We start from the raw sequence: 23,995 nt of genomic DNA on the forward strand, positions 1-23,995 counted from the left end.
GATAAAGAAGAGGTATATATATATATATATATATATATATATATATATATACACACACATGTATGTGTGTGTGTGTGTATATATGTGTGTGTGTGTGTGTGTGTGTGTATTACTTGGCCATCAAAAAGAATGAAATCTTGCCATTTGAAACAACATGGATGAAACTAGAGTGTATTACGCTAAGCAAAATAAGTCATTCAGAGAAAGATAAATATATCATTTCAGGTGTATGTGGAATTTAAGAAACAAAACAGATGAACATAGGGGAAAGGAAGCAAAAATAAGATAAAAACAGAGAAGAAGACAAACCATAAAGAGACTCTTACATACAGTGAACAAACGGAGGGTTGCTGGAGGGGTGTTGGGTGGGGGGATGGGCTCATAAATGGGTGAGGGCATTAAGGAGGACACTTGTTGGGATGAGCACTGGGTGTTATATGTAAGTGATGAATCACTAAATTCTACTCCTGAAATCATTATTACACTATATATTAACTAACTTGGATTTAAATAAAAGTTAAAAATCTTGGGGGCGCCTGGGTGGCTCAGTCAGTTAAGCGTCCAGCTTCAGCTCAGGTCATAATCTCACGGCTGGTGATTTCAAGCCCCAGTCAGGCTCTGTGCTGACAGTTCAGAGCCTGGAGCCTGCTTCGGATTCTGCGTCTCCCTCTCTCTCTGCCCATCTCCTGATCACACACTCTCTCTCTCCTTCAAAAATAAAGAAGAAAATTTTAAGTTAAAAATTTTAAAAAGAGAGAATAAATAATTTAATCTTATCAAAATTATTATTTTTTTAAGTTTATTTTGAGAGAGAGGTAGGGAGAGAGAGTAAGGGGGTGAGGGGCAGAGGGAGGGAGAGAGAGAATCCAAAGCAGGTTCTGCACTGTCAGCACAAAGCCTAGCTGGGGGCTCAATCTCATGAACCCTGAGATAATGACCTGCACTTAACTGACTGAGCCACCCAGGCGCCCCTAATCTTACCAAAACTATTAACACTAACATGTGGATGACTTAGAAGGATAACTCTGTCAGAGAGTATTTGCATTTCAGAAGAGGGTTTTATTAACCCAAATGAATCGTACTGGAGGGTATTCCATCATTTGGTTGCTTTATGGTGTCTATGGCATAAAGAACACAGGATTTGGAGTCAGAAAGAAGTTGAAATCCTAGTTCTGCCAATATCAGCTATGTAAAGTTAGGCAAATAAATCAATCTTCTGAGTCTTTGGTTTCTTATCCACTTAAAAAAAAAAGAGGGCAATAACTCTTTACAGCAATATTGTAACAATTAAATAAGATGCTGTATGTCTAGCACCTAACGTACTACCTAGTACATGACAAGCATTTAATCAGTGTCAGTCCTTATAATATTCTCCCAGCACTTTACAGAACATTAGAAGTGGGAGGCTAACCCGTGCCATAGACTGCCATCATTTTACAGGGGAAACCAGATTAACAAGGCTTCTTGTTGTTGGTATGGGCACACTTTCTGCTATCCGCCTTGTTGGCAGCCTGCCCTACATTCTTGCGCCTTCTGGAAAAGGAAAATGAGTCAGCAGGGACTTTGGAAGGCTGGTGAGACTACAGCTTTGCTAGAGACCAGTGTTCATGATGTTGGCATTGTGTTGGATTATATGTCAACAGGGCATAACCTGTTTTTTAAAGAGATTCATCAACATTGCCTACAAACTTATCCATGCACTCAACAACATGTGTTCACCAATGACTATGTGCTAAATGTTGTGCTAAGCCCTCAGGAATGCAGAAATAAAAGTGGTCGATGAACTGCCTTGTGCTACCTGATAGCAGAAGTGACAACAGAAGAGAGAACAGAAAAGAAGGACTTCCCTCTAGAGGTGGGTACATGCAGGCACACACACCCACAAAACAATTGTACTCGGAACATAGATTACCATCCACGGAGTCATGCATTCAATTATTCATTCTCCAAATTTTTACTGAGTACGTACTTTGTGCCAGCACCCGTGGAAACACCATGGTGAACAAGACAGGCCAGCCCCCTTCTCTGATAGAGTTTACAGTTGGGGTAACAGTGATTTGGGGATACTTTTAACTTAGTTGAACTGCCTTCCTTAAGCATTGATGGCATGGATTCTTCTCCTAGCTTTAATTCAGAGTAATCCTAAAGAGTGAAGACACTGAAGCTAGGCCATCAGATTTGAATACTGATATGCTACCTACTAGCTGTGTGACAATCTCAAGCAAGTTATTTAAACTCTTTGGGTCCTCATTTCCTTGCCTGTAAAATGAATATAATAGTTGTTGGGTTGTATTAAATGACATCATTTTGGTAAAGCACTTAATACAGTGTCTGGTACTTGTGTACACTTATTCAAAGTTTATTACTCTTAATATTGTTTTTATTAATAGGGTCAAACAGTGCTTAAAACATTCTAAGCCCCCATGGAATATGTGTTCAATGAATTAATAATAACATGACTTCAATTAACCCCCTTCAATTAGCCAGTGGCAGGGGCAAAGGATAATACCTGGTTTCCATGTCCCAGTGAGCAAGCTATTCCAGATGTTAAGGGCAGTGGTAGCCAAGAGTGAGTCAAATCCTCCTTTAACAAGATTCTGCTGCACTTTGCATGATGCTTCTGCTCTCATTGTCATCTATACCTAAATGTTTCATGAACATGACAGGACACAAAATAAATGAAAATCCAGGCTATTATAATTACTATTCACAAAAGATCTTTTTTTGAGGATCTATAAAGGAACTTTGAAGGAACTTGAGCTCCTTGAAGGAAAAGCCTTCTATAAATTGTAACACATAACCATATTTTATGTGTTTAATCCAAAAGATCCTTTAATAGATGCTAGAAATACCCATTTCCATATGCATTCGGAGCTCAGAACCAAGCAAGTAGCCAACCTTTGTGTCTCTCTATCACTATGCCCACATTGATAACTACAGGTAGATGGGAAAGGAAATGATAGACTGGAAGATAAATAGGTGGTGGAATTTTCTTCACAAGTTATGTCATAATTTGATTTTGAAGATAGAATGCGTAAAGTTCAGCAGTATGAATCTAGTATGGTTCTTCTAAAAAAATCCAGAGTGTCATTATATGCTAAATAATATGTAGGTTTAGTCCTTCCTTGCCTGCCTCAGACTTCTTGTGTATAATTCATGTTTTAATGTGCTTCTGTATAACACCAGATGCTCACAGAGATAATTCAAAAGTTATTTATGTTTGCTATCCGATGTCTTCTATTTGCATTCTTTGCAAGTCTTGTTGAGACTGATATTAAAATAAGTTTGTTTTTTGTGGATACACATCAAGGACTAGAGTGCAGAAAAGGCCTTAATCACATGCTGGAAGATGGAGGGAAGCCAGCTTGAGATTGTAAAAATGCTGGCAATTGTCATGCAAGTGAGTCGGTCAGCCTAACACACATGAACAGGAGTTGAATGTTTCCCTGTGACTAATTTCTCAAAGATGGAAAGGAGTCTGAGCAGTCAGTTCCTCAGCTAGCCAACCCTTCTAGCCTGTAAGTCATTCCAGGACAGGGACCTCATTTTCCACTCATTGTTGTATCTGTAGCACCTGGCATTTGCTAGTACTGAACAATGTTGAGTGAGTGGATCAATGAATTAATCAATTAATTGGTGAGAGTATTTCTCTTCATTCTTTATATCTTAGAACTCCAATCTCCCAGTAGAGCACTGGGTTAGGATCTGGAGGTTGTTGTGCAAAGGCAATGGTCAAGCAGTGTTTATCAGGGAAAATTTATAGAGAGAGAAGCAATAGCAGTTACGGGGTTCCCTGTTGTGCTTAGCACATTCCAGGCTAGCACCATGCACAAATATATAGCAGGCCTGGAAGTCAGACTCCAGGAGAAGGAGCTTTCCACTTGGTCTTGAGGCATTTAAACTGTATGACGAAGGAAGCACCAGCCCTTCCCCTGGCATAATCAGAGGCTAAGATAAAGGACAAGTATGATATGGCAGAACATTGGCTCCATCCCTCTCCAGGCCACTCATCCATCATGGCTGAAGAGAGTGCCAGCCCTTCTCCTATCTGGGAGAGAGGGTCCAAGCTTTGGAGATGATTATGTTTGTCATCTTAAGCACAAACATAGAGCTAGGCTGCAGCCAGTTTCCATGGAGCTTTTCTGGAGGTGAACTCCTTTCCTCAGAGTCCAACCTGCAGGGGGTCCCTCTTGAATGCATAAACTCTTGCCTCTCAGTGGTAATGTGGTAGGCACAAATCAATCATGCCATCAGGATCAGCCATTCTCTTTAGGAGCTACTAGCCTGGTGACAGGTGATGGCATGGAAGCAGGTGAGGCTTCCTGCTTCCTCCTATGCCTCTGACTTCCCTAAGATACCTGTTACCTTGCATCTCCATGTTACTGTCTACCCATTCCCAGCTAGGCCAACCCACTCAGACCACCTAGACTTCCCCCGGCTGCATTCCCCTAAAATCCCTGAGTCCTAGGTCCTTGGACCCTGTTTTCCATTATCAATCACTCATTTGTCAAAAAAACAAAAAACAAAAATCGAAACAAAAAACAAATAAACAAACATTGGAATGTATTAAATTTCCCAGATTCAGAAACTTTAACAGGAAGTTCAGGCACTTAGCAGAACTGTGAAGGAGATATTTTGGTTCTAGGTAAGGATGGGTGCTTTTTAATGCCACCCTAATGATGCTACATTGACATTTCTTCTTTGCTTATAAGAAGTCTGCCCTTGAATCAAGAGAGGAAGGAAGATGATTTGACCCATGTGCCCCACTGTGGCCTTTGAGGGCATTAGCTTTTATTTGGGCTCAGGTTCAAAATGGGCTAAAGAGGTTGTAAACTCAAAGTGAGATTCAAAAACGTGGAAGAGAGCAAGGGAGTTATGGATAGAGTTGGGAAAGAACAAGGAACAGATATGAAAGAAAAGGGGAAACAAAGCCAGATTAAGAAAGGAAGCAGGACCAATGTGTCTCTTTTTCACACATTTGTCTTTGCCTTGGATTGCAATTGAGGCAGAATTAGCATCTTGAATCCTTCATAGTTGCTAGCATGGGGGTTCAAAAATTGTTTGTGAATGGGATGAATAAGAAAACTGAAGGGGCGCCTGGGTGGCTCAGTGGGTTAAGCGTCTGACTTTGGCTCAGGTCATGATCTCTGGGTTTGTGAGTTCGAGCCCCGTGTTGGGCTCTGTGCTGACAGCTCAGAGCCTGGAGCCTGCTTCAGATTCTGTGTCTCCCTCTGTCTGCCCCTCCCCTGCTCACACTCTATCTATCTCTCTCTCAAAAAATAAATAAACATTAAAAATATATTTAAAAAAAAGAAAAGAAAACTGAAGTGGTTTGTGATAAGGAGCTCAGTGGAATCAGTAGAATGGGTCACAGTGACACTACCCCAATTCTCACTGAGTGTCATCTGGTTAGCTTCACCTTTTAAGCAAACAAAAGAGAGAACAAATGAAAATAGCTCATTCTAGTGGTAATCTCCATGACAGTAGCCGAACACTGCTCCCCCCACCCCCCCAGTCTCTGGGAATTTTTTTTTCCCCTCAATATCCAGATTCTATTGCTCTTACAGCAGAGAAGCCTGAAGTCTGGAGAAGTTGAGTGGCTTATCCAAGGCCACACAACGGCAAGTGTCAAGCTCAGGACAGACACTCATATTTTCCAGCTCTCAGGGCTAGGACTGTGAGAAGAGAAAACTGAACCTCTTAGGATGTTCTGCTCAGAGCAGACACAGATTAAATATAAGATTCAGATGAATTAATAAAATATAAAATGTGGTGAAATTAAAAATAAATTGTAGACTACACAAAGTTGAAATGGGATCATGACACCCGATCCTTAATCTGTTTGCTATTAGGGTGGAGAACAAGATCATGTTCTGCTCTTCTGGAATTCAGACACATTTTTTATTTATTATTTATAAATTTAAAGATTTAAAGGAATACGAGGAAAGCTCACACAGGCTGGGCAGGGCCTCTTTATAATGTAAATACCTTTCCAATGGGGGAAAAATACTGAAAGATGGTAGTTTGTCTTCAGACAACATTTCCCAGACATTTTTTTATTGTTAGCAAAGCTCTCTTGGAGCGTAACTAAGAGTTTCTGAGGAATGGTAACTTTAAAGCAAAGGGAAGGAAAATTTCAATAAGAACCAAGCTGCCCAACTCCCCCTTTATTTTTAAACAGAACCATCAAAGGGCAGCTAACGGAAATATACTTAAGTGGCATTAATTCATCCCTAAGAGGACTCTCCAAGAGTTTTATTGCTACATAAGGGAAAGCCATAAACCAGCAGGAGGAGAAAGCAAAGAAAATAAGTCTGGGGAGTCGTCTTGTGTAAGAAAGTGAGCAGGTGGTCAATAATGTGTCCTTGGCTGGCTTCCACAGCCAGGAGACAGAAACTCATGGCAAGGATGTGGCCCACAAAACAGGCAGTCACAGGGAAAGGAACCGTCGAACTTCACAAAGTGTTAATGAAGAGTTCACATGAACGTGAAATAGTACAATGCCCATCTCTCCCCCTGTCCCTGCCCATCCAATTTCATGTTATACTTGACTTCAGAACCTATTGTCTGCCTCTTTCCAGTCTCTCATATGATTAGGACAGAGCAAGAAAGGAGTAGGTTGGATACGCACCAGGAGAGTGAGTTTTTAGACTGAAAAGTAATATTAATGATCATTTAGTCCAACACTCTCAGTTTTACAAACAAGGAAATGGATTCTCAGAGATTGCTTTCATGGATGGATTTTTGCTTGAGGTCTATGGTCCTCAATGTTAAGACTGGGGATTTAGAAAACACTTCCACAATGTAGCCGTTCAGCTCAAGCCAAATCTAAGACCTTTCGAGTAGCAGCAGAGAGGCTGACAAACATCTTGCAATGAGTGAAAATTATCACCAATCTCAAGGTTATTTTACCTTCAACCAACCCTTCCTTGTTCTTGACTAGGTTGTGGGGTTTTTAAATCAAGAAGAGCATTCTTTATTAATTTCCAAAGAAGAATGGCTATTATGTAGGATTCTCTATTCTTGTGAGCTGGCAGTGGACACCAGAACACACAATCAGGAGCGTGAGAACGAAAATAGTAGGCAGAGAGGAGAGTCACATTGATTTGGTGTTTGGAAACCGTGATGTTTTTCTCTCAACCTTCCCATCACCCAAGATCTAATTGCATTAGAAAAGAGGGGAGGGGGGTGCCTGGGTGGCTCAGTCGGTTGAGCGTCCGACTTCAGCTCAGGTCACGATCTCGCAGTCCGTGAGTTCGAGCCCCGTGTCAGGCTCTGGGCTGATGGCTCAGAGCCTGGAGCCTGTTTCCGATTCTGTGTCTCCCTCTCTCTCTGCCCCTCCCCCGTTCATGCTCTGTCTCTCTCTGTCTCAAAAATAAATAAAAACATCAAAAAAAATTTTTTTTAAAAAAGAAAAGAGGGGAGGGACAGGATGGAAATATGGTACCATTCATATATTCATTTGACAAGCATTTATAAAGCCTACTTTGTACACAGTTATGAACTGGGTGCAGAAAGAATTTGCAGAGATAAGTCTGATTGGAGTTCTCCAGGCCCTTGAGAGAGCTTTTATATGGAGCTTTCTTCCTCATAACCAGCTCCCAGAATTTATGACCAAAATTCATTGTTCAAAATAAAATACATTAGAGATTTGCTGCATTATCTGGGAAATTAATATTTTCTATTTCAGTAAGTTCTTGCTGCTAAACATGGTTTGGGATTTATTTGGTATTTTGGTTTGAGGTTACCTTTGCACTTACAACAAATGAAGTGTATGTTAAACTGAATCTGTAGTCTTTTAGATACAAAATTCAATGTAGTTTTGAATTAAGCTAAGGTCTGTGGCTAACTGGGTCTCCGGTGAGGGGCTGGGTGCTCAAATCTTTCAGACACAAGTCTTGGAATATGGTAAACACTAAATAAGTGTTAACTATAGCAGTATTGTTATTATCATCATTTGAGTCTCCAAAAATACCATGGAAAAGCTTCTAAAAAAGTGATCATAAAGGGCACCTGGGTGGCTTAGTTGGTTAAGCGTCTGACTTCAGCCCAGGTCATGATCTCACGGCTTGTGAGTTCGAGCCCCGTGTGGGGCTCTGTGCTGACAGCTCGGAGCCTGGAGCCTGCTTTGGATTCTGTGTCTGCCCCTCTCCTGCTCATGCTCTATCTCTCTCTCTCTCTCTCTCTCTCTCAAAAATAAATAAACATTAAAAAAAATAGAAAAATGATCGTAAGCTGCCAATTTTCTGACCTAAAAGTCCATAACAATTACACTTGCAAATTTTACTTCCTTCAGCAATAAAATATAGCTTGGTCCTGAAGCCACTTCCACAAGGCCAACCTGCAAGAAATGTCTTAGGCTCTCTGAATTTCAAAGCTAAAGCCTTTTGAGCTGCTCAATAGTCAGTTCACTGAAAGAAAGGAAGTGGGAAGGCATCCAACATTTGAACTAGTGCCCTCATATGGGGGTGGGCAGGCTGTACTAACAGGTGGGAACGCAGACACAATACTTGTTACCCACTTATGAGGAACTGTCTTTACTTTAAGTGTCTTCAGAATCTCAACTGATTTTCATAATAAGTCTGGAGAAGAATGAGGACAAAAATCATCACCTTTCAAATTCTTCAAAAACGGGACAGCAGTAAAGCAGTGTTGTGGGATATGTGCTCATGACACCCTCTGCTATTACTACTTTTCCTCCTCCTTCTCCATTAAGTAATATCTAACACATACAAAGTGCTTATAGACCTAGGCACTCTCCTAAGCATTTTATGTTAGTCCTTCCCTTAATGTCCTTAACAACCTCAGGAAACAGGTAATGTTATCAACCTCCCCAATTTAGTGTGAGGAAATAGACGCACAGAGTATTTAAGTAAATTTCCCTAACATCACAGTGCTAGGAAGTAATAGAATCGGGATTTAATTCAGACAGATTAGCTCAGACTTGCTTCTCAAGCATTTCCCCTGACAGCTGCTCTTTAACTGTTTCAGTAGCCAATGTGTATTTTTAGATAATTTTGAGGAAGGGGCACAAAATGGCCTCCACTTGTCTCCTTCCTCTGCTGGACAATTCCCATTTATTCTTCAACCCTTAGCTCTAGACAGTGTCCCTCAAGGATCCTGTGTCTGACCAACACTACCCATCCAACCACCCCATCTAGGTTAAGGTCTGTTTTGTCTTTAGTGGGACACTTATACTAGATCAAGACTTAATTTTCAACGATAGAGTAGAAACTTCTTGAGGATAGATCCTTGTTTTACTTTCACTTATGTTTATATATTTCCAACTTCTGACACAGTAGCTTACAATTTCAATGTATGTTGAATTTAGGGTGCCTGGCTGGCATAGTTGGTTAAACGTCTGACTCTTGATTTCAGCTCAGGTCATGATTTTATGGTTGTTGGATCAAGCCCTGCTTGGAATTCTCTCTCTCTCCTTCTCTGTCTCCCCAAGTACATAAAGAAACATTAAAAAAATAATATTTTTAAAAAAGATTGTTGAATTTATTAATTAAACTAAGCAACAAATATTGAGTAGAGAAACAATGCCAGGACTTAGAAATTTAAGCAAATAAAAGCAAGGGACACCCCCATACAGCCTTTTAGAGCAAGAGAGATATTGAGACCATCCCGTATAAAAGTACCCAGCAGCCTAAAGGCTGGATCCTGCCCACAGAGTGATTTTTTTCCCCCTACCAGTCAGTGTTTAAAAGAAAAAAAAGAATTGAGGGGTGCCTGGGTGGCTCAGTCAGTTGAGTGCCTGACTCTTGATTCTTGATTTCAGCTCAGGTCATGATCTCATGGTTCCTGGGATCAAGTCCCATGTCAGGCTCCAAGCTGAGTGGAGCCTGCTTGAGATTCTCTCTCTCCCTCTGCCCCTCTCCTTCTCTTCTGTATGCTCTCTCTCTAAACTAAACTAAAATTAAATTAAATTAAATTAAATTAAATTAAATTAAATTAAAAATAAATTCAAAAATAAAAAAAGAAAGAAAAGAAAGATTTGGGCCCAAATTTTTAAACAAAGAGGTTTTTTCCCAATGTGTGGCTTCTCCTGAAAAATTTGAAGACCTGCCCAAACTAGGTACACAAAGAGTAGTTCAAAAGCTGGATGGAGCAGTGCTCCCTAGTTTACCATGAACTCTGCCCAGCCAACTCCCTCACTCCCCTATCTCCCTGCTTCTCCAAGTACTTGGGCTTCCCCCACTCCTTCTGATTCATCTTCCTCATTTTATAGTTTAGGAAGAGGAGGCCCTGAAGAGGAGGCCACACACAAGGGTATCGTGTGGGAGAAGTGACTACACCCCAAGCCTCTCATCTCCCATTCAGTTTCCTATTCACGCTCTAGGCCCTCAAAAGAACATTTGTGAAACATGTTTATCAGTGAATTTCCATGTTTCTGTGAATTCTTGTGCCTTGTAGTGAATTTTGGTCATAAAAAGAAAAGTCTCTTACCCACTCTAAGCCTCCTTACCAGATGTATCTTCAGGAACTGGCGTTGATTACATAATTCTTTGTCCTTTCCTCTCTCCACTGCCATTTTCTCTGAAAAATGTTTAGTGAATTAACTGTGAAAACCTTATGATTTTTCCTCCCAGACAGCACATCCATCTCTCTCTCCTTCAAAATAAATTCCACCCTTAGAAAAAATGGAACTTTCAATACCAAGATAGCTGTGGTTTGGTTGCTTTCAGTGCTTTGCCTGTGTTCAAAGGGCAGGATGTTACCACGTGGGCTAATTACTTAGATGGAGCTGTGGTAGAAAAGTGGTGGATTTCAGAGACGGCCCTCTCTGTGGCTGACAATTTATCACAACTTGGTGTTTTAGGCTGAGCCCCAGCTTGAGAACTAAAAATTTTTTTTTTAATTTAAATTCACTTTTGGGAACAGTCTTGTGGAATTATCTCTGCTACTCTTGAAATGTGTAACAGAGAAAGAACAAATTCACATTTACTGACCAAGAAATTGTCGAGATTTTTTTTTAGTTCTTTTATAATTCGGAAATTTCCAGGGCTAAAAAGCACAACTCCAGTAGGGTTACTGTTTTGACTAGAGATTAGCTTGGAGTGGGGGCTGGAGGGGCAATTTTGGAAGAAACTGATTAATTATTTTTATTTCCAAGTGCTGTTGATTTGATTTAATGTTTTGACCATGTGGGATAGAAATTCTAGGGCTTGACTTTTAATATTAAGTCATTCAAGGTTATGTGGCTCAGAGTAATTTTAGTTAAATAAAACTTCGACAATTGAACCCCAAAAATAACCAGATCAAAAGTGAAAAAAAGGTCAACAATTTGGGGCCTCATGCCCTGTACCTGTCATCTTTAAACCCGCAAAGACATATATGTACCATACAGTAATTTAATTAATAAATATTTTAGTATTAATGAAATATGGGAAAGGCTTGGATGTGTTCCTTGGTTCAAGGAATTTTGTTTGTTTCACAGTTTCTTATAAAAATAGCAAAATGAACAATCTATTGCTGTAATAGCCTGCTAATAAAAAGAAAATGCTAACAAGGGAAGTTGGCTTGCTCACTTCATCTTCTGGATATACTGATAGAGAAGTACTAAGTGCCAACCAGAGTGGGGCAGAAAAAAAAAGATCTTCCCATGCTTTTCAGTCCTTCCTTGCCACCATCCTAGAAAAGTATTGGGAGAAACATCTATAGTGGTTAAGGGCTCTCTCTCCTGCTTCCAGGAAATGCCCATGCTGGCTAGGAACTGAGCACAGTGTTCTTTATATTTCAATCTTCTCAATTTTCAAAAATTTCACCAGAACTTTTAATTGTAAGAACAACCACTAACTCATTTGAGTTTCACCTGATCTCTCAATCTTTCTTGAGTAAGATGCTGACCGATAATGAAGCGTCTAAAAGATCAGAATTGCAGAAAAGGAGAAAAGGCAAGAGCTTCTAATATGACAGACTTCCTCAGAAAGTTGGAGTCTGTAAGCAAGCTATCTTCTCCTCTCTGTCTCTCCCTCCCACATCTAGAGGTTGCCCTAGAACCCTGACTTCTTAAACTTCAGGACCTAGATGAAGGCCATTCAGGGAACATGGTTACGTGCTCTTGTCTTTTTACCTAATTTGGTTTAAACTTTTTATTCTCTGTGACCTTAGATATTTTGGGAATGAGTATAATTTTATCACTTTATTCATTTGTTACTTACAAAGGACTACTTCAAACACAACTAGTGAGTTTTAACTGTCTGTGTGACAAGGATACTGCTGAATTCTGTTGGTTGAAATTCACTTGTAATCCTATTGGTCTGAATAAGAGTTCAGGGTGAGATAAAAGTGTTTACAGTAAGCAAATGTTCCATGAAATTTGTATTTTACAGAACAGATTATGGCTATTTGCTCTAAATAAGTGATTTTACAACAACCAGTTCATTGGATTATGTTAAATGAAACTTCTCCACACATTCTCCCTTGCAAAGGTCTCCCTTGCAATGTGAACAGCTATAGTTCACATTGTGTAACTTACATAAATTGTATTAGTGAAGAGAAGGAGAAAGATGCTCTCCAGAGGACTTTCCAGTCCTTCTCTGGACACACCAGGAAATAATTGACCTTGCTACACGTCACCAGACCCATAGAACTGGGAGGACCTTACTCTTGGGATGCTCACATCAAAGCATACTTTACTATAGAACTGCCTTTAAATTTTGGATCTTTAATTTTTCTTACAAAATGAACATTATTCTTTCTAAAAAAACATGACTATGTCACACCTATTCACTACTCACTTCTCCTTCCTGAGAGCCATACTCTGTATTCATTTGTCATTTCCCTGCCAAGAAGTATACATCAATACTTGCTAAATGACTCTGAGGGAATTTTTGAGCTTACCTATTATGAGAAGTTTTCTTTTAATCATTTGTAGACACTTCTTAAAGATTTCTCTAAGAAAGCTTCAATTTTTATTTAATCTTTCAATATGATTTTAAAAATTATAAATGGCAATTTTTTTGTCCCTAAACTTTGTTTTATTATTTAGGTTCTTCCTTTTGTTTCTGGTCAGGTGCAGCTTATTTCATCAGAGGAATACTTAGGGGGAGGGAGGAGCCATTCAAACTCTTCCTGTTCCATCTCTAGCCGTAAGAAGGAAGATGTGAGATTAATTTAACTTGATGACATCCAAAAGGCTTGAACATGTACATTCATGAAATGATGTATCTATGAAGTGTGGGTATGTTATTCATGTTCACAGCTACCATAGAATTTTAGAACTGGAGAGGACCTTTGAGTCACCTAGTCAATGTCCTCATTCTGCCAATGAGAAAACTGTTGCCTTGGCAGGATAGGAGACCTGCTTAGGTCAGAACTAGAATTTAGGTGCTCTATGCTCTGAGAACAATGATGTGTTCATGTTATGGGGAGAAATCAAAACAAAGCAAAAACAGGATTCCACTTTGGAACTTTCTCTTTTAAGGGTCCTTTCAAGTATTTTTTTGGGGGGGTCCTCTCAAGTATTTGATAAACTATTTCACAGCTGACATGCTTCTATTTAGAGAGACAAAAGGAGCTAATTGTAGACCTCAAGTATGTGAACTATCATTTTAAGAAAAATATTCTCCAGATGTTTCCCACCTCCTTTGAGAATGGAAAAGGGGAAATGAGTTTAAAGTTCAGCAGGAAAGATCCAGATTAGATATTAAGAAATGTAGGTCTGTGAAATCCTGCAGTTGGTTACTGGAGAATATTGTGAAATCTCCTCTTTTGGAGAACTTGTGGAATGTGGGGGTTGGTCATTTGCTTCAGAGGGGTTATGTGGGTGGCCCATTTCTAGACCTGGGGACACAACCTAATTGAGATCTCAAGTTCTGTAGGACCCGTGAGGTCATGCTCTGCTGATAGCTATTAGTGAGGTTGTTTGCTGCTCTTGGTTATAGCAGATTCATCTGTGAAGCATATAATTTTCAAGCTGCTTTGTACTTATATCAGTCTTGGTAGATGTAAATAAGCAGATTGATTAAAACTAATGAGTGCTTATGATGATCTTGCCCACTGCCTTCATTGAAGTGATTGACCAACATCTGATAGGTTTTTTTCTTTGGGCTTCATCTCAGCATATTCACCTTGCCAGTGGCTATCTGACTTCATGAATGCCTCTCAGCTTGTGTCCCTAGTCCAAAAAGCAGAAAGTAAGGGATCCAGTCCAAGATCTCATCCTAAATAACAGAGAATTTCTTTTCTTTCAGCTAAAAAGGAAGCCTTGGTATTTGGAGGACAAGATGGAGAAAAGTGACAGTATAGTTAGATCTCTGCCTTGTAAAACAAAGTAGAAAGATTTGTTAGCTAATGTATTGGAGGTCAGCTCCTAAAAGTAATCAAAGAATAATTTAAAGATTTTAAGTTGGAATCTAACAGTCTTGAATTTCAGTAAAATAATCAATTTTATAAATATAGGATGGAGAGATATCATTTGAGTTTAACATTAAGTAAAACTTAGTAAGTAGATATAAGATTAATGATATAATGTATTTGAAGTATGTTCATGGGGGTGGCATAAAGTAAGTGCTCAAAAACATAGCTAATATTATTATAACTTTTATGTTCATTGCCTCTCCTTCCCCAGCCATCCTCTAGTTCTGGTTTTCTCATATACAGTCACCAATTTTGCCCCTTGCCACCCTGGAGTATTGAACCATTCTTCCATCTAACTCCCTCAAAATCAGTTCTGACAAAAGAATTAGGTTTTCTTTGGAAGGATTAGGATTTCTTCCTCTCTGAGGAGATGAAAAAGGGGATTTATAATACATTCTATAATAAACTTAAAAAGCCCATCTGAAATGAGTTTTTTTCTTTTCTTGAGTGTTCCTCCACTGGAGGTCTCCTTTTCTGGGACTCTCCTCCATGCAGCAATCAACTCTGCTCACACTTAATCTCCTCCAGAATCCCCCAGAATTTCTCTATCCTCTATGATTTAGAGTTGCTTCTCTTTTCCTTTAAACCCCAGGTGCCAGCCCATCCAAGCACAGAAGGCTCAATTTTTTTTTAGTAAAAGGAGTTTCAGAGAACATCATCTCCACAAATGATAACCATCTATCTCCTTACCTACCCTCTCCTGCTTGGTTTTTCTCCATGTTTTCCAAAACTGTCTATATTTATGTATTTGGCTATTTTTTTTGTGTCCCCATCAAAGCATAATTCTCAAAATGCTAAAACCACAATCCTCATTCACAAGTGAACATGCCAAAGTTTTATTTAACATGGTGACAAAGTTGGTTTGAAACAAAATATTAAAAACTTGGGGCTTTAGGGATGCTTGGGTGGCTCATTCGGTTAAGTGACTGACTTTGGCTCAGGTCATGATCTCACGGTCTGTGGGTTCAGGCCCCGCATTGGGCTCTGTGCTGACAGCTCGGAGCCTGGAGCCTGCTTCAGATTCTGTGTCTCCTTCTCTCTCTGACCTTTCCCCACACATGCTCTCTCTCTCTCTCTCTCTCTCTCTCTCTCTCTCTCTCCCTCTCTCTGTCTCTCTCAAATAAAAAAAAAATTAAAAAAATTAAAAAAATAAACGTTGGGGTTTTTATTATAATAAGCTGATAGAAAAAAATCCTGAGTTACATACAGTTACATACAAAACTGGTTAACATAGCAAAGAGCAATAAAACCATATCCTTTTCAACATAGTTGACTTGTTATATCTGTAAAACCAATCAATTATGCAATAAAGTTACATATCCCTAGTTAGATGATCCTAAGGTAGTTTTATTTGCATCACAGTGAAAGATCATGTAACCATCTATCTTTTGCCTTATCCAATTTTGTGATATATTTTTAATGTCCACTTCCCACCTCCCGCTAAAAGTAAGCTACATGTACCCTGCCGTATGAATCAAAAAAGGTGGTCTCTCCTACTAGCTGCTCCTACCAGGTAATAAAAATAACAATAGTTGTACAAGATAATAGGTTGCTTTATGAATGTTTCCATCATGATTAATATTCAAATAGGAAACATGAAGGCTTTCATATTTCAACGGGTGTAGGTAGGATTCTAAATGCAGAGTGAGGCTGAAATAGATATTTTCTAAAGCCCCATCAGCACTAAGAGTTTTGACTGTGAAGATCTATCTAGAAATAGATATTGAGAAAATGGAAAGAATATCACATAGTTGCCTTGTCCTCAGCTTACAATCATGTTGAAGTATAATGGACCAAACAAAAAACAAAAAACAAAAAAACAAAAAGCAATAGGAAAAAACATAAGGTTGATGAGCTGCATTTAACTTTGTGTTAAACTTTCAATAGGAAGAGGAAGATAATGATGGCTGAAAAGGTAGGGAAGACTGCAGAAGTAGGAATTGAGTTGGTCTAGAGGAATTATCTAGGTGATATGAGCTGAGTTGTATCCACCAAAATTCCTGTGTTGAAGTCCTAATCCCTAGTACCTCCAAATGTGACTGTATTTGGAAAGGGTTTTTTAAAGAGGAAATCAAGTTAAAATGAGGTCAGTAGGATAGGCCCTTATCTAACATGACTAGCATCCTTATAAAGGACACAAACACACAGAGGAAAGCCATGTGAAGACATAGAGAAGGGATGGCCTCTACAAGCCAAGGAGAGAGGTCTCAGAAGAAACCCACTGTGCCAACATCTCAATCTCTAACTTCTTGTCTTCACGATTGGGAGAAAATAAGTTTCTGTTGGTTAAACCACTTGGTCTAAGATACTTGGTTATGGCAGCCCTAGCAAACTAATACAGTAGGGTTAAAACGTGGAGGATCAAAAAGAAGAAACCCTTAGAATAAAAAGAATACAATGAAGATGTGAAAATGTAGACACAGATGAGGAGTAAAGTTCTGAAACAATGGTTTACATTAGTGAAAGGCACCTATAACTACCAGTGTGATAAGAAAGACTTTGTGTGTGTGTGTGTGTGTGTGTGTGTGTGTATGTTGTGTCTTAAGAGAGACAAGTAAGCCTTTCAACTTTCACATCTCTATCCAAAATTTATTTCCCCAGAGATGTTTTACCCACCACTCTTTCCAGAACAGTGTCTTGCACCCCAAGGCATTCTCAAGCTCTTCACCCTGCTTGGTTTTCTTCATGGTACTCAAATCTGAAATTACAAAATTTATTTTTAACTTGTTTATTATTGCCTGCCTCCCACACTAGAAAGTGGTTCAATAAGATCTAGAACCTCATTTGATTCACTCCTCTCACCAGTACCCAGTTTGTAACATTTAGTAGGCACTCCTTAAATAACTATACCTAATGAATGAATTTCTCTGAGAAATGTAATCAGAAGAGAACCTTCTTTGAGAGGCATGGGAAAGCCAAGAAGACAATTCTGGTAAATATCACAGGAGTAGGATTCTGCCTGACTTCCCCTTGCTTCAGGGGTGATATATCTGAGGCCTTGGGAAACTATAGCTCCTGTGGGAGGGACTACCCAGGAGCAGATGAAAGAGGCTTGATCACCACCACACACACACACACACACACACACACACACTTGCGTGTGTTGTGTTAGCCTCATGTGTAAGGGAAAGTTGGATTTAGGGCAAGGACTGAAGGTTTAAATACTTAAACATTCTTTTGCACAGCAAGCCAAAATCTCACAGGGATAAATACAAAGAGAAAATGCTGAGGGGCATTTAAAATAATATATATCACATTATTTTGTTATATACATCACAGGTCACATGAGGAAACTGAAATTCTCTGCAGCCCTTCCCAAATATAGGGAACCATTTAGAGCTATACAAAATGATTAGGATTGGCAACTCTGACACCAGAATGAATAACTGCCTTGGTTCAGCTGTTCTTTCCTTTTTTTTTTTTTTTGCCCTTTTTTAACAAGTATATTTTAATGGCCATTATTGTTTTATTCATGTTAGGTTTATCATTACTGCAGTTAACCTCACATTTATCTTGGCTAGTATCTTTCTTTGAAATTCTTTGACATTTCAGTTGGTTTTGATTTGTCTTTTTGGTCACACTCCATTAATAATAACTTAAATTTGAATGGTGCTTTTCAGCTTACAAAAAAATTCCTACTATCATTTGTGCCCTCAAACAGCTCTGTGGGAGAGGCCAAGATTATAATTTATTTTTTATAGTTGCTGTTTTATAGGTAAGGAAACTGAGACCTAGTGAAGATAAGGCACTTACCCAAAGTCATAGACATGGGGAATGGTATAGCTACAACTCAACTCGGTCTTCTACAGGGCATGAAACCCATCACTAAGTTGGTCTGACTGGCAAAGATCCACTGTCTGCACACATTATATACGTTGATGTTCACGTATACTCGTGCACACGTGCACACACACGAACACACACGTACCAGTTATCAAGTATAAATCTAAGAAACATCAACTAGAATTCACAACATTATTGTATCTTGCGTCCTCGGTGGGGGGGGGGCGGTAAAAAAAGAGGGGGGGGCAAGAAAATCCATTACCACCATTTTTTTCCCAGTAGAAATTCCAAGGCTCCTTCCTCCCACCAGGTGTTTGTATAGTGTTACACAAATCTGATGTTCTTTTGAGTGATTTTGGGAGAACCACCACACCACTTTGACCACCAAAACTATCCTCAGGGACAAGAGGGAAATCAGTAAGGGTAAGTCAAGCGGTAAATTCTAACCAGGGCCCCTACATAAATATTCAAGTTAAAACTGAACACAGTTTATTTAAAAAAAGAGCCAGAGAAATGGCAGATGGCAGACCTAAGGAGGTGGTTTTCAGGAAAGGCCAAGACTACAAGAGGAAATAATTGTAGTAAAGTAGGATCCCACTGGGCCTTTGGTATTCAACTGGTCTTCTTCCAGGCATTTTGCTTCCTTCCAGTTTTCCAATGTTTCGTTAGATTGTCCTGGTTTAAAAATTATTAAGTATAATCCAACACATTCACTGAATTGATGGAAGGGTGAAGGGCCAAGTATGCTAGCTTATTATTAAAGACATCACCACAAGTTTAGGGTTTAGTAATCAAATTCATTCATCCCCAAAGATGAATTCAGTCCAAGCTCATACATTACCAGGTATTACCATGTATTTCTGGTATAGATTAATACTTCCAGCTCTCTGGTGACTGCCTTAAACCCTGAATGTTAAGGACTCTAGAGAACAATTGAGTCTTATTTTTAACAAATAAAGAACTTGAAGAGATCTGTTCAGATACACAAAACTAAAATGAGAAATAAGGTCTTAAGCTCTGGTCTTCTGAGTGAACAAAGTAAGGAATGGTGGTTTGTATAGTACGTTGTAATTTGTGTCTTAAAGGAATATGTATTATATGTGCATATTCTTAGAATACCTCTGGAAACATATGAGGAAACTGGGAAAAGTTGTTGCTTCAAGGGGAAAGGATTAAAGATACTGGAGAACAGAAGAGGATGGGAAATTCACTTTTTTCTGCTGTCAATCCCTACTAAAAAAAAGTATAAGCTCTGTGGGGGCAGGGCCCATTGACCATATTATATTTATCTTTATAATCCCTAGCTGGGTCTAGCATTGTGTTTGATGAGTAGTCAATAAATTATCATTGAGTACTCACAACAGATGTTCTTTTCCCATCTAAGATAAAAATGGACCATAGGGGCACGTGGGTGGCTCAGTTAAGTGTCCCAACTCCTGATTTTGGCTCAGGTAATGATCTCACAGTGTGTTTGATCCCACATCAGGCTCTGAGCTGAGATTCTCTCTCCCTCTCTGCCACTCCCGTTCATGCGCGCGCTCTCTCTCTCAAAATAAACTTTTCAAAAAAATAAATAAAATGGACTACTGAGTATAAATCAATACCAATTTTGTGGCTCTTTCCAAATGGTTTATAATAATCCTTCTTAGAAAGACAGAAAATAACAGCATTCTATCTTCTCCCATTTACCAGCACATGTACTATGTAGAATACACTTGAATCAAATAGTTCTTGAGACTATTCTGATTTATGAAATGGAGAAAGTTTTAAAAATCATTTTACTGACAGATGTTTTGGGGAAAATATGGTTAGTATATTTAGAAAAATTATAAAGCAGTGAATTTTGTGGTAGAGATTCCATTAAATATTTTCTTAGGTGCTTTTTATTAACCAATTCTCCTGTAGCCTGTTCACACTCTTGGCATCCCTCTTGAATAGGATGTCGCAAAGTCAACACATATTTTCTAAGTGGAAAACTGTGATCCAGAATTAAGGCAGAAGCAAAGAAAACAAACTCACAGGAGATTGGAAATTAAATTATTTAGAGATAGTTTATTCAAAGTTCTTCAGAATATTCTGACATTAAAAATTGTGAGAACCTTGCCACTTCTTTCTCCAGCATAATGAGGACACTCCACTTAGGATTCAGATTTTCAAGTCCTTTAATAACGTGTGGGGAGCACCTTATTATGTCCTGTCAGTACCAGGGAGAACAGACTTCAGTGTGTACCACAGTTGTCCTCTAGTGGGCTTTTGTGAGCACTGCAGTTCCCTGGGCTTCTGGGTCTTCAGCCCTGGGCATTTCCAGAGGTCTTTTTGAGTTGGTTTTTATAAACCTATAAGCCCCATTTGCATTTATTCTGTTAAATGTCAAATTGCAAAGGGTACTATTAAAGGGCTTGTACAGTTTACTCATGTGAGTAGTTACACAACCCTATTTTATGCAACTAATTTGCTTTGTAAACGCCTTTCCTTCATAATAGTACAAGATAAACTTCAATGGACTCCCGGTCCAAATGAGCAGATTCTAAACTAATGACTTTACGGTATTTAAATATTACAATGGAATTTTGGGACTGTCATATTGTACTTTCTTTCCAATTCAGAAGACTTCTGTGGTTTGCATTGTTGTTGTCTGCTTGCTCTTCAACTTTTACATTTATTTGTGACCACACCAAAGCAGCTAAAGGGCAGATGAAAAATCTCAGTCCCTGGCATAAAGCCTATCAATTACTTACCATTTCCACTTAGAATGGAATTTTGGCACATACTAACAAAGCCTGACTGGCCACCAAGTTTGCCTCCTTTTGGACAACCTACTCAATCCATTAGGATTAAGTTTAGTGCAAATGTGATACTCGAAAGAATAATGATTTAAAGAAGAGGATAAACCTTTAGCTCTTCCTTGTGTAAACAAATTCTAAATTTAAGGATTAATATGGGACCTTCTTGTTCAGCCAAGGCTGAGGTCTGTTCTATCTTGTTGCTCCACCATGCTCAGTGCACGGATTTCACTTCTGGTCCCAGATATCTGCTCTGCTTCCAGGCAAATGTATCCACATTTCAGCCAGCAGGAAGGAGGAAGAGGAACAGGGCCACTCTCTTTCAGGGTCCTTCTTGGAACTTGTACCCATTACAACCACATCCATTTGTCACATGGCCACACTTGGCTGAAATGTCTTTATTCTGGGCTGTTTTGTTCCAGCTAAAAATCAAGGGTTCCAATACCATGGAAGAAGGCAGAATTGATATTTCCCATAGCTTATAATCCCACCAATTACCTTCATTTGACAGTTCCTACTCTTTTCTGTTTTTTGCTTGTTTTCTCCTGAAAAGGGATCATCTTCTTCCTTTTCATTTATCTTCCACTGGTGATGTTCTGCTGATAAAGACTGTTTCCTTCTTCTCCCCCTTCTTTCTCTAAATAGACGTGTCTATTGGCCTGTAAGGCTTTCACCATGTTGGTGCATTCCTTCCTTCCACAGGTGATGGCTGTGCCACCTGGCCCTCTGCAGCTGCTGGGAGTGCTGCTTACCATTTCCCTGGGCTCCATCAGGCTCATTCAGGCTGGTGCTTACTATGGGATCAAGCCGCTGCCACCACAAATTCCTCCTCAGATCCCACCACAAATTCCACAATACCAGCCTCTGGGCCAGCAAGTACCTCACATGCCTTTGGGCAAAGATGGCCTTACCATGGGCAAGGAGCTGCCCCACATGCAGTATGGCAAAGAATATCCACATCTACCCCAATATATGAAGGAAATTCAGCCAGTGCCAAGAATGGGCAAGGAAGCAGCACCTAAGAAAGGCAAAGGTAACATCACATTCCTGTGCTGTTATGAAATGGCAGCTTTCCAAAATCCTCAACTATGAGATCAGGGGAAAAGCTACATTTTATAAATTTTTATTCTTGAATGTATTACTGATATTCATTAAGTGTTCACTGTGTTCTAAACTCTATCCTCAAAAAGTTCAAGGCCTAAAAATACAGACAAAATTAGTTTTCTGTTGTGCTTTAATAGCATTAAATGGCACAAAACATATTTAATAACAAACAATTTATTCTCTTACTCATTATCTGTTCAAACATTTGGCAACTATTTCATGAGCATCTATTTTTGTGTCAGACTCTGGGCCAGATGCTGGGGGGATTAAAGCAATGGGGGAAAAAAAGGTGATAAGTCAGTCTTCTGAATTGGGACACCAATGTTGTAAGGACCTACTGTGTTAAAATATATATATATTTGCTGGGGCGCCTGGGTGGCACAGTCGGTTAAGCGTCCGACTTCAGCCAGGTCACGATCTCGCGGTCCGGGAGTTCGAGCCCCGCGTCAGGCTCTGGACTGATGGCTCAGAGCCTGGAGCCTGTTTCCAATTCTGTGTCTCCCTCTCTCTCTGCCCCTCCCCCATTCATGCTCTGTCTCTCTCTGTCCCAAAAATAAATAAACGTTGAAAAAAAAATTAAAAAAATATATATATATTTGAAAGCATTTTGTGATCTAGGAGCTGGATAAATGTCACTGTTTTTAAGAGTGCTTGAATTAAGCTACTACACCTGTTAATAAACTGACAAAAGGAGACTATAAAAGGTAAGGACTGCATGACAGATGAACATTTTTCCCATTGCTTTCCAGGCATATTCATTAGTTATTCAGCACCTACAACATGCTTAGCACTGTGAGAGACACTTTCTTAAAACTTCAGTTGTTTTATCTGGATTCTCAGGAAACCTAGCATTTATAGGAAAGGAACTGCATCGGCATAGCAATTCCCTTTGAGAAAGTGAAGGCCATTCCTACTGGTCCCTGCAAAAGCAGGAAGCTCTACTTCTGGGGTACGACTGGATTTGGTGCTAAGAGGCCTAGAGGCCAGAAATGAGAGACCTGAAAATAATATAATATTGTACGTCAACTATACCTCAATGAAAAAAAAAAAAAACCTCTCTGAAACTACTTTTCTTCATCTGTAAAGTTAAGATTTGTTGAGAAAAATCAGTGGCATAAGGTAAGTAAAATGCTAAGTAAATACTAAAACAACATAGAAACTTCTGACTTGCTACAGTTGGTCATTCAAGAAACTCTAGATAAGAAGAGTATGTTCAGGCACTGTGCTAGACATCAAGGATTCCTGATGAGTAAGACATGACCCTGTCCCAGAAGTTCTTGATATAGTAGCTACACACTGCTTAGAAATAATATGTCTTAATAGCACTAGAATATCTACTTAGCGTAAAAGAAGCATTCCCAATTTTCTTCTCTTTAGGAGCTGATAGCCCACTTAAGGGATTATCAGGATTGTTTTCCTTCCTTTCTTGAGTGGCCTGCCTGGCTTGTGGCACTTCCTGTTCTTATTCTGATGGGTACCAGATTGCAATTGGGGAATTTGCTAAGAATATAAGTTCTATGGTTCTATTTTGTTCCCTGACAGTAGCTCAGTGAAAAATATAATGGTCAGGATTAAGATATGGCTATTTGTTAAAATAAAACTTTGAGGCCATAAATTTCATTTCTTTGTGTTTCATTTCAGTAGCATAGAAGATCCAGAGTTGTATTGCCGTGAAAGGCACAGCATAATCATCCCAACAAACATGTGCTTTGTATTTTGATAACAATCTGAGAAAGCATAACATCTTTCATTATCTATTATCTAATGTTGTAGTGTGGCTATATTATCCTTGCTGCAGAGAGGCAAGCAGAGACAGTGAAGGCTTAAATGGCCCAGTCCAGATCTCATTTCAAGTCTAAGAAGAGCTTCCTGCCCCTAATCCCAGCTCAATTCCTTCTCCACACTGCTTGTCAGCCTAAAGTACCTTACTTCTCCTGTTTGAAACCTAATTTGCAAAT

The 23,995-nt window shown here is 39.3% G+C and overlaps 1 protein-coding gene across 3 annotated transcripts in view; it reads left to right on the forward strand.

Annotated features, from left to right (window-relative positions):
- The window catches only part of COL8A1 (collagen type VIII alpha 1 chain), a 151,908-nt gene that overhangs the window by 122,277 nt on the left and 5,636 nt on the right, over positions 1-23,995 (forward strand). For all 3 annotated transcript variants that reach the window (XM_043593948.1, XM_043593949.1, XM_043593947.1), the window contains one exon: positions 21,636-21,966. In XM_043593948.1, the coding sequence (XP_043449883.1) occupies positions 21,639-21,966 (328 nt within the window). In that variant the 5' untranslated portion in view covers positions 21,636-21,638. The remainder of the gene's footprint in view (positions 1-21,635; positions 21,967-23,995) is intronic.

This window comes from Prionailurus bengalensis, chromosome C2, assembly GCF_016509475.1.
Source record: "Prionailurus bengalensis isolate Pbe53 chromosome C2, Fcat_Pben_1.1_paternal_pri, whole genome shotgun sequence".
NCBI classification, from domain to species: domain Eukaryota; kingdom Metazoa; phylum Chordata; class Mammalia; order Carnivora; family Felidae; genus Prionailurus; species Prionailurus bengalensis.